The 11,497-nt window shown below is 41.4% G+C and overlaps 1 protein-coding gene across 13 annotated transcripts in view; it reads right to left on the bottom strand.

Annotated features, from left to right (window-relative positions):
- Window positions 1-342: 342 nt before the first annotated feature.
- GRIP1 (glutamate receptor interacting protein 1) overlaps window positions 343-11,497 on the bottom strand; it is a 334,393-nt gene continuing 323,238 nt past the window's right edge. For 12 of the 13 annotated variants that reach the window (XM_069852618.1, XM_069852663.1, XM_069852696.1 and 9 more), the window contains 3 exons: window positions 9,478-9,711; window positions 1,833-1,979; window positions 343-817 (listed from right to left, as the gene is read on the bottom strand). In XM_069852618.1, the coding sequence (XP_069708719.1) occupies window positions 581-817; window positions 1,833-1,979; window positions 9,478-9,711 (618 nt within the window). In that variant the 3' untranslated portion in view covers window positions 343-580. The remainder of the gene's footprint in view (window positions 818-1,832; window positions 1,980-9,477; window positions 9,712-11,497) is intronic. The other variant, XM_069852679.1, reaches the window with a different exon arrangement.

Genomic DNA, 11,497 nt, shown 5'->3' with positions numbered 1-11,497 from the left:
AGTAACGTTCACTGTGTACTGCAGTTTCCTACAGGCATTTTGTTAAAACATCTATACCGTGCTTTGAAGAATGCAGCCTCCTTGCCAGTAGAATAAAGGTCCCCAAAATTACAGCTCTAGCCATTTAACAAGAAAATGTGGCGCAGCAATACCCCGTGTCCATCAGACAGTGACTTTCTGATAACGTTTTTAAAACTGCTGTAACCTGGACACCACTGTTTGTTAGCAGAGGTTGACTCTGTGCTTTTCCCTCAATTTGCAGCTGCTAACAAAGGGAGAGGAACACTTAAATAATGTTTAAACATCTCCCCAGTTTCTTATTTGGGGGGAAAAAGGCCCTTACACATTTTTTACCATGCTAATGGGAGGTTGTTTAGAATGGAATGACTTAATGAAGAATCAAACTTTTTCAAAAGTAACTGTGAGTTAATATATAACCCTTGAGACAGACAGACTGACTGACCTGTGCTTTTTAATGCTTTACAGCATGTGAGTCTCAATCTCAGTGAAATCTTAAAAGGATTTAGCACCATAATTGTGTTTCTTTTGTTACCGAATGTCCTACTAAAATGATCTTCTGCTATAAAGTATTTGTAGGATCCCGTGTCTCTGTATTAATGTTAGTGTGTCCGCTCTGTTGAAAAAAGGCGTTATTCTGATCGCTCCACTCCCCACCTGCTGAACCCTGTGGTTCCGAGCTTCCTTTCTGAGATGCCAGCGGGTTTCTGCTGATCACCAGTTCCAGCTTATTGCCAGATTCTGCAATGAGGGGCACAACTAGACAGCAGTCGAAGTCTCTGGTGCGAACATGGTTTACCTGAATGATGAGAAGATTGGGTTTTTGTTAACCATTTTAGGATAAAGAAAGGAGCTCACAAGAAAAACAGGTTTATCCTGAAGACTAAGAAACCATATTTAAATACTCCAGACAGAGAATCGGCCAGTACAAGACTCTTTAGTCATGGTTTCTGGTCTGAAGTTTTCTACTCGCCCTTTAACAGAGTGCAGCTAAAGTGGATATATAATTTACACTGCTGGCAGCTGTCACAATGCCCACTCCATAAATGACATTTAACAACATGTGGTTTTTCATGGTGTTTGCAAAGGATCACATCTAAATTTCTATTTATTTCAGGTCTTCTCTGATTTTAATTAAATTTATATAAAGTATTTTACTGAGCCAGTTGACAAATAATTTAGTTTTTTTCATCACAATCGAACTTGGCACTGTGCTAAGTGTAGTGCTGAGTGAGTGTTTCTACATCATTCCAGCTATGTCAGTGCACAACTTGGATTAAGTACAGAAACAAGTTCTGTATCAAGAACAGAAAAAATTACAAACCGCTGTGGAAATGCCTTGGGTAATTCCAGCTTTCCAGTGAGCATTTGTATGTCTCCTTTGGAATTCTGAACTATCTAACGTTCTGAAAGAATTTGTTTATATAAATGTGACTTCACAGAAAAATGTAGCCTTAGTGCCACTGCATAAAAGCCCACGTCACTGGGCTTTTCTTACCGAGGCGCTAAGCGATTTATGTGGCCTCTGGCACAGAGCGATTACAATCATTATCCTTCTTCCCTTCTCCCTAGATCCATCCTTTCCCAACAGCAATACGAAAGAACAGTACCGCCCATCATTTAAAAAATACTAAGCAATGTAGATAATAAGACTGTTCCAAATAAGTGATGAAAACATTTTGTGCAGTTTTCTACAATCACGCATGTGCGGGCAGATGTCCAACTGTCCTACAGTGTGGTTACAAATCTTTTTACAAAGACATCTGTGTATCACATCCCTTCCTCCTAAACCTGTGCCGTGCCAGAAGTGTTACCTGTAAAAGTCTGTCGTACGGTTTTAAACCTCCCAGATCGCCAGGGCCAGCTGGTCGAATGTTTTTAACATACACTCCTTTTTCCAACAAACCATCTGAGACACTGAACCCAAAGTCTTCTCCATCAGAGTCCTTGTACAGGGTTACCTGGGGAGGCGATATGACATGATGAGAAGACAAAAAAGCCAAAACTTTTATGCCTATTTCTACAAGCATTACACAAGCTTTCTTCCTAGGATGGTTTTGGTGTGTTGTTTGGTTTTTTTTTTATTCACAGTAACGAGATCACTTACCTACTCTTTGGTACTTACAATATTATAGTTGTCCCCATTTTGACATGACATTAATATTCTCAAGAGCCGCCTTATTCCTCAGTAATAAACAGCCCTTTTCATTTCTGCTCGTCAGCTGAAAATTTGCTGTATTTAGCCCACCTTTTGTTTTCAGTTTTTAGAGTCTTAGTTTTTGGTTACCCTGTTCTCTGGCTGCCAGGATCTGAGTACAATTTAGGTTCCCATTTTGCTTCGGGGATGAAGACCTGGCCTCAACCAAACAACTGGTGGTGTGTCTTCCAGAACTTCCAGAAGGCACAAATGCCACCAGCACCACAAGCCCTACTCAGCCTGGTTTTGGCCAGGCAATGGTCCACCCTTTAAAGCCTCATCTCAAAAGTGCTCAGTATAAGAGTTGTAATGCCCTCTTGTAAGGAAGTATGAATAAGGCTCCTTCTGGAACAGCTTGCAGGCAGTGATCTTACAGTTATGTAGCCAAGAGACGGTCAGTCAAAAGCAGGAAGCAGAAGCTAATAAAACTGCCAGAGGAAGGTTTTTCATGCGTTCAGAGAGCAAGTCCTCACAGGTAGCTCTGGGAATTCAGTTATTTGATAGAACAAGATTCAGAGACTTCTTCATAGGTACGCGGCATGCTTAGGGTTTTATTCCTGTGATTGATGGCATGTTTTTATTTCTTAATTGCTTCTCTCACACATCAAGATTGCAGACCTATGCAAGTAGATTGTGTGTGTCAGTGGTGCGATCGCTGACTGACACTGATGGTGGCACAAAATCTGTGTGCAGATAGTCACACAGTCAAAACTGTGCTTTTACTGCTAGAGCTTACATCACTTTAGGTTCAAAATACTAGTTTTTATCACAGAATCATATAATCACCAGATTGGAAAAGACCCACCGGATCATCAAGTCCAACCTATCAAACACTAAACCGTGTCCCTCAGCACCCCGTCTACCCGTCCCTTAAACACCTCCGGGGAAGGTGAATCAACCACCTCCCTGGGCAGCCTGTTCCAGTGCCCAATGACCCTTTCCGTGAAAAATTTTTTCCTAATGTCCAGCCTAAACCTCCCCTGGTGGAGCTTGAGACCATTCCCTCTTGTCCTGTCCCCTGTCACTTGGGAGAAGAGGCCTGCACCCTCCTCTCCACAACCTCCTTTCAGGTAGTTGTAGAGAGCAATGAGGTCTCCCCTCAGCCTTTAAGACTGCTCTATAATTCTGTAATGGCTTGTTACTTGTACTGTGCTGCAGCCTCGTGTGTGCTAGCCACTGAATTCCTCTCTGGTGTTTCTGAATTACAGACTCATTCAAATTGAAGGGGACTTTGGGAAGTCTCTGGTTCAACCTCCTGCACAAGACAGACCAAGACCAAATTCAGCTCAGGCTGCTGAGAACTAGGCTAGTATTGCACAGAAGAATGCCAAGGCACAGCAGTGCTGGGGCACAGTGCTGGCTGGTGCTGGTTTCAGAAAGCTTCTGAGATACTGCCTTAACTGCCATTGTGGAAAGGTGAGCATGAACAGAGAGATCTGTCTCAAAACAGGAGTGAAGGAGCTGCCCTGGGCAACAGTTGGGAGAAGTTTGATAGAGCACCAGCTGCTGCACCATTAGCACTGTTTTTTTGGCTGTAGACATGGGTGGTGTGTGAAAACATCTGTGTCACGCGCTGATAAGTGTAAATACCCACCCACAGCATTCACCCCTTACTCTATGCCAGCTCCTTCTTTTCCCTTCTTTTTCTCTCTCTGCACAGCACGGCAAAGCAGAAAGTTCACCTCAAGTCCCACTAACTAAGCTGAAGGCTTTCTCCCTGCCATTGACCTTTTTGGATATAAGCTGTCATTTTAATCTTCCCAATGGGTGCTGTGTTTAAGCTCTTTCCCTCCTCTTCTCCCACCTTCCCCCAGAGTAACTTTTTGCTGAACCTGTCCTACTTCCTCCATCTCAGCGTGGATTTCAGGTGTCAATGGACATTACAGCTACTGAAAAACCTATCTGCAAATTCAAAATAATTCATCACAGAATGATTTTAATTTGTATCAACAGCTGCTGTATCAGCAGGACTCTGGAACGCTTCTAATAATTCGTTATCATCAGAGGCTTTTGTTTGTGGTGTCACAGCATGTCTAACACGGCTTTGATCTGAAATATGTTTGAAGCTGCTATCAAAGTGCTCTTCGACTACCATTCAACAAGACTAAAAAAATAAATGAAGAAGGGAGATGTATTTTATTGACAGATTGATGTGTATTTCCTGGCAAGAATGAAAAATAATTAGCACTGGACCGAGAAACAAATTCTCTTCAAATGAGGTAACTTTTCACCCTCACAACCACAAAAGATAGGACGCTTCATGTATTTATTTCTTAAAGAAGCCTTGAAAAGTAAACGTAAAAATGTGATCCAGTGCCTAAGAGGAGACTTGAAATACTGCTCTAGCACAGGCAGCACAATTTTTAAAAGGAACCATGCCTTTCTTTTTCCCTTCCTCTTTCTTCAGGCACTGGAGTTAAATGGAGCTGGATTCAACCTCAGATGAACTACAACAGCACATGAAATCGGAGACTCCCTGAAGTCATCTATACTGTATTCTTGTCCTAAGGCAGGATCAACCGCATCTAATAGATTTCTTGAGAGACATTCAACTGTCCTGCTTTTTAAAATCTCCAGTGATGGAGACTCCACAGTCTATTAAAGTAAATTCTTCCACTGCTTCCACTGTTTTCTTCGGGTCTACACTAAATCACCCTTGCTAAGACTTAAGCCTCTTGCTATCCAAAGAGAACATGACCACTTTATTCTCCTTCTTTGCAGTGATATGAAACAAGGCTTCTACTGACTCTGTTCAATAGATCAACAGCCCTCAAACTGGACACTTTACAGTACAGTCAAGACCTTATCAAAGACAAGCTGGAGTGGAGAATAGTTCCACATATACTCCAGATGGGGTCCCATTTATATGGTCTAGGACAGCGTTGGTTTTTTCCTGTTTTTAGTGAATGGTCTATTAGCAAACAAAATACATACAAACCGTTCTACAGATCCACAGAAAGGGACATTCCACATTAGCTCACCTTAGCTTGTACTTTGTCTATAATACTGCCCAGGAAATCCACATGCTACTTCATGCCCAGGTCAAGAGTCAAAAAACGGAGCACTGCAAATGATAACGGGCATGAAAGCAGAGTTTTGCTGTAAACTAACGGTGGGAAGTACTGCAAAAGTGAGGGGGCAAGGATTTGAGTATGATCCTTGGAAGACTTTTATTGCTCCTCCACCTGTTCACAGAATCACAGAACGGTTGGTGTTGGAAGGGACCCTCTGGAGATCATCCAGTCCAACTCCGTTGCTGAAGCAGGTTCACCCAGCACAGGTTGCACAGGAACGTGTCCAGACAGGTTTTGAATGTCTCCAGGGAAGATTCCACAATCTCCCTGGGCAGCCTGTTCCAGTTCAGGTTGGGCTTTCCTGACTGAAATGGACTGAGCACTCTGGAAGGGAAACTCACTACCCTGCAACAGCAACTTTGATGAATCAAAGTATTTTTTCATTTCTGTGGTTCTTCAGATCCACAGATTCCAGAATATATTTTAAAACTATTTCCCTTATGGCTGTCTTTTCTTGTCATTTGGTTTATTTAACAGGAGCTTGGAAATAAAAGAAACTGATACTTGTTCACTTAAGCGACACTGTTGCAATTTAACTTTGTTGTATGTTTGACATTTTTTTTGGCGCAGGTCAGCTGCAGAGAGCTTTTGTATTTATTATAGGTTATAATTTTGGAGCTACTGTTTTTTAGGACAGTATATATTCTTCCACAGGAATCTCAGAGGAAAAATCCTCATACCCGGAATGCCCAGATTTCTATTTAATAATGGGTATGGGCAAAGCCCCACCACACAGGTTTCTTGTCTTCACTTGCAAGTAGTGCAGCCCTGTCTGAAGGGTATGAGATTGCAGACAATTAATGCAACACCTAAATCACACTGGTTTATCCGTACTGCTGATCACAACTGTTTGGACAGTTTGATCTCAATAACAACATCTCCATTATGGGTGATTTGTTAGACTTTTAAATTTACATCAGGAGCCTAAGGGAAAGAAGAAAGCTGAAATGGAAATTAAATTCATATTTCATAAGCAATTAAATAGTTACAAATTTTAAACAGAAGCTTACAAGTTTTGAGTCTGTCGCATTGCCTCTCTGATCTTGCAAATCTATGGGAAAACACTTAATTTAAATTGCTACATCTTGCACAGATCAGCTATTGAGGAATTTTAACCGACTGTAATTTTAGGTTAATGACTACTTGCAATAATAATATTGAAAAATTATCTGATGTCTAGTGTATATTTTTTGCTCTCAGAGGAACGTGTGCTCTTTCAAACTTGTAAAAAACGGTCCGCTATGATTTTTAGAAAAATATTAATCTCTATGATTACCTAGCTAGATAAAATCAATTAAAGGCATTAATTAAATCTGGGTACAGATATAGCAATATGCCATCCAGCTAAATTAAATGTTACTCATTAAACTGTCTATAACAAATGTTTGAAGAGATTTGCACACTCATCTCAATTCTAGCTTCTTCAGGACAAAGACAGTTCAAACACACATTTGGTGAATGTAAAGCAGTGAAGTAAGAAAGAGCAGTGAAATATTCAGGTCAACTTCCTGCAAAGCTTGCAGCATTCAGCAAAATAATCCTCGAGGCTGTGTTACCTCTCTGATGGGTGTGCAGCTGAGAAGGACAAGCTGTAACGTCATCTCACCATGCTGTTTCATTAGATGCACTTCTTTGTGTTTGTAGCCTGAGCAATTTTTTGTCAGTCTTATCCTGCCTTGCTCTATATACAATGCATTTTATTTTTATGTGCACCTTTCATTTTGGTAGAATCAGGTACTTTGACTCGCTCACAATCAGATTACGAAAAAAATGGAAGACTGACCCGGTCCACCTTTCTGCAATCAAACTACGGCATGAACTCTGACCTATGGGGCACGTAGGCATGCAGACTCATTGCACTGAGACAGTAAAAAGGCACATGGACTGTCCTGGTTAAGAAACTGGGAAAGCTCAGCAGCATACAGTCACAGGTTTGAATGCCTTTCTGAGGTAAGTCATAGAATCATAGAATGGTTTGGGTTGGAAGGGACCTTAAAGATCATCTAGTTCCAACATCCCTGCGATGGGCAGGGACACCTCCCACCAGCCCAGGCTGCCCAAGGCTCCATCCAGCCTGGCCTTGAACACCTCCAGGGATGGGGCAGCCACAGTTTTCCTGGGCAACCTGGGCCAGGGCCTCACCACTCTCATGGTGAAGAAATTCCTCCTTATGTCTAGCCTAAATCCGCCCCTCTCCAGTTTATAGCCATTGTCCCTCGTCTATCACTACAAGCCTTTGTAAACAATCTTAGGCAACCTATGCCTCAGCTTGTATTTCCAAGACTGTTTATACCATCACGGTTTTTCAACAGATTTTTTATGTCATCAGTTGTCCTGTCAGTGGCTTAGCTGACTGAGACACTTGCCTGCTGAGGGCAGAGCACGTTGACAGAGACCTGTTATGAAAAATCAGACATTTGTCTGACTGTGAAGTCACTCTTGTAGCATTGTGGCTGTTCTAGAAAGCTCTCATTGGACACACTATCCATGAGAAACAGCAACTGAGCAGGTTCTTAGTGTTAAACTAGAGGTCTCATACAAAAATTAAGGAGGGGAGAAAAATAACAAGCGCATTGCTACGCTAAGCAATGCTTAGTGCATTGCTAAGACGGGCACATATAGAGAAGCAGTCCATAATGCTTGGCTTAACCTACCTGTGTCATCACAGGGGTTCAAGCCCACATAGGTGAATCAGACCGTAAGATTCAGTCATTGTTTTGTATTTTTCAAAAATGACGGTAAGGACTTGGAAAACCCTCGATGCAGGCTCAACTTTTGCATTTTTAGAAAGGAAATGACTTTTCTGGATGACAGAACTGATGGTACAAGCAAGGTCAACATCACTTCAGCAGGCAGTGCAGAAGCGGGTATATTGTCTGAACAACAACTGGAAATTACTAAAATGCAAGGTCACAGCAATCTTCAAGAAAAGGAAAACTGGAGAAGGACAGGGTATTTTTTCTGTCCAGGGCCCCAAGAGCTTGCAGCTACCATAAAATACTGGCTCATTAACAGAAATCTGACTCTTCCTCTCCAGCAAAGGATTTATTTTATCAATTATGAAAGACTGGTTTTATAATCCATAGGAGAAAACTGTGCCTTTGCTGAATGTGAACACACCATGAAATGCCTGCTGGTGCAGTTTTGTTTTATAATTCACATCAAGCTGGAAATGTGAATAGCTTAAAATTATCACAACACATCCGATTGAATATTTACACTGGCAACTGATTAATTTTTCATATATAAGATCCACTGTCCACTATTTTCTACAAACATTCATTTAGCCCATACTCAGCGAGTCCTTACCTCACCAAACTACACTGAATGAACTATAAACTAAATCTCAGTCAAATCCACAGACCAGAAACCAAACTATGTCTCTTCAGAATGACAACATATGACCTCTAAGCAAAACTTCTCCACCTGCCCCCTGACAAAGTCTCAGACCTTTAACTGTAAGATGGGTGCAGGGTATGGGATGCTCATTCCCACCATGCAGAACAGCATTATAATGTCCCCCAACATTTTGGAAACTGGTTGTTATGACCTCACTGAACTTGAGACTTCAGCTGGTAGGTTGTTTGTTGTGCATATCTAAAGATATTTTATCTAGTATGTCCTTGGGGTGCAGAGCCATCTTTGTATCACGAGGTGATTTCAACAGTCATGAGCAGACTGAAGATTATTTAACCTCTTTAGAGCAAAGGAATTATAAAGAGAAGCTATAGCTAATTTGAAATAACACTATATTACGTACATCGAGTCTCATGCATTTGATTCAAAATGAGTGTTAATTTGAAAAAGGACCAATGGGAGCCCCAAGCCCTCCTGAGTAATTTCCTGAAGAAATGTATTTTCTAGAAATTAAACTTTGCTTTCTTAATGAACACATTTTGCAGACATGAGTTACTGGTATTGTCAATCCAAATTACCAGTGGATCCTCCTTGCAAAAGAACAGTCCCCTTGGAGGATTTCTTGTAAAGCAAATACTAGACAAGGATGCATCTTATGTGTTTGGTTCCCCCACAAGGATATATCATTAACGTGTTTGTAAGAACTAATATGCATGGCCCCCAAATTACATCTGTGGAGTCATTAGAAAAAGTGCTTACTGTATTGCCACATAATTAGATTCCCTATGCTGAATATATCATTTCAAAACTGTCAGAAGGAAAATTACAGACCTTGTGTAACTCCACAGGAGTTGGTGACATGATTTCTTTCATTTCTTGCTTAATTTTTCTCAGAACCATGGACTTTCTCCCCACATCTGATGGCAATGTGTTGCTACGGGTAGCTTGACTGTAATGTGGCCTTACAGTACTTCTTTCCTGGAAGCTGGCTTGTCTTCCTAGCTGGGTACGAGGTTGTGGGTTTTCGTGATTCAAACTCATTGTACTTCCTGACATAATTGTGGCCTGGAGCATTAACGAACAGGTTAATTTTTAACACAGAATGTGGGTTAAGCAAGCGGTTAATTCATAGCAGTAGGAAAAATGTCTCTATTCTTTGTTAAAACACAATCACTCAGGGCACAGCAAAAGGCAAGAGGATAGATGTTCAATCTGCTTGCAAGTCACTATAAAATAAAGAACCACAAAACCCACAACAACAACAACAACAGAATCCTATGGGCAAGAGTTTCTGGACGGCATTTCAAACTAAAATACTGAGCACTAGAACGGTTATGCTTGTAAGCTACTCCCCTGGCAGACTGAAGAGTGTGTAGCGTAAGTGCTTATTTAAAAAACATTTTACATGTAAGTAAAATGACATTTAAGTTGCGACACAATTGCATTTGTTGGAATTGGGGCTACAGGAAAGCATTAGGAATTCAGACTGTGCGTGCAAGGTAAAAAAATGTGAGTCAGCAGAATATGTGGGCAGCTCTAGAGTCAGCACTGGCAGAGAGCGGGCCCAGATACCATTCCAGGCTGGGATGCTCTCTGCCTGGAAAGAAACTTCGCATAACACTTATATTGCAAGAGTAACTGCCTTAGCTTAGCACTAAGACTTGGGAGATACAAACTCCTGTGTCACTGCTGTTTTCAACCTCAGTAAAAGTTAGCCTTTCATATTAGATGCCAGAATACACAGTGGGTAAAATCTGGAAAGATGACTACGTCAGTCATCTCATCCTCTGGGTGGAACAGACTAACATGAAAAGCATCCGTGCACAGCAAGACGCCTCCTCCCTTGTGCATTTGTGCTCTGAGGGAACAGGAGGGAAACGCACTTTGGGGCAGCCAGGGTGCAGAGGTGCCACTGCTGGGACAGGGCAGGCTGAATTTCCTGTTCTTTCTTCCTGGTGGCGATGGGTAAGTAAAAAGGGAAATTAAAAGGTGATAATCTCAACTCTTGACTGGGATAGGATGCAGGCAGTCTGCTTGAAAATGAGAAGTAAAATAAAGGGCGGGGGGGGCAGGAGTAAGGGTAAAACAGGCAAATAAATGTTTCCTTCTGACTCTGGAGAGCACGTGTGTCACCATCTTTCTTGCAGCCCCAGCACTATGTTGGCTATAAGACAATATATTGTAGGCTTAACAGTCTCTATTGTGCTCAGTAATGACTGATACTACTGACTGACAGAGCAAAGGCAGCCAGAGGACTTGGCAAACAACAGATTTCTTTGCTGTTTGGCTGAAGATCTTGAAATGAAAAATGAGGAGGAGTCCTTGACTATGCGATGGCGCTTCATAAAATAAAGGCATCGCCATTCTGAGCATCCTATCATAGAGTCTTGCTTTCTTTTCTGAGCTGTGGGTTGTGCAACAAGATGATGATATAAATGACAGAGCATCTACAGTTCTGAATTTCTCTTTTGTAACAGGCAGGCCAAAATTCAACGTGTTGAAGTAACTGAATTTTGGTCATCCTGAATGATTCGCTTCCATTTCGGAATTATCTATTTCCATATCCTTTTATTGTGCTCTGAATACTGAAAATTGCAAGAGAAACCTGCGGTACCAAATCATATCTAACTATGGATTTAAACCAGCAAAACATTTTCTCCTACATTCCTCTGGTTTGCAGTAACAAATACAAGAGAATCACATTTTGCTACTCATACATGCAATACAAAAGCCATAAATCTGAGTAAGGAAATTAATCTGAACTGAAAAAACTTTCACCCAGTTATGCCATTCACATTCCTCCTGGCTGCGAAAGGACTTTACATAACATAAAAATGAAAATGAGATTCTG

This window comes from Phaenicophaeus curvirostris, chromosome 1 (assembly GCF_032191515.1).
Source record: "Phaenicophaeus curvirostris isolate KB17595 chromosome 1, BPBGC_Pcur_1.0, whole genome shotgun sequence".
Taxonomy (NCBI): Eukaryota; Metazoa; Chordata; class Aves; order Cuculiformes; family Cuculidae; genus Phaenicophaeus; species Phaenicophaeus curvirostris.
The sequence above is the reverse complement of the archived record's forward strand: the minus strand, read 5'-3'. Positions and strand labels throughout refer to the sequence as shown.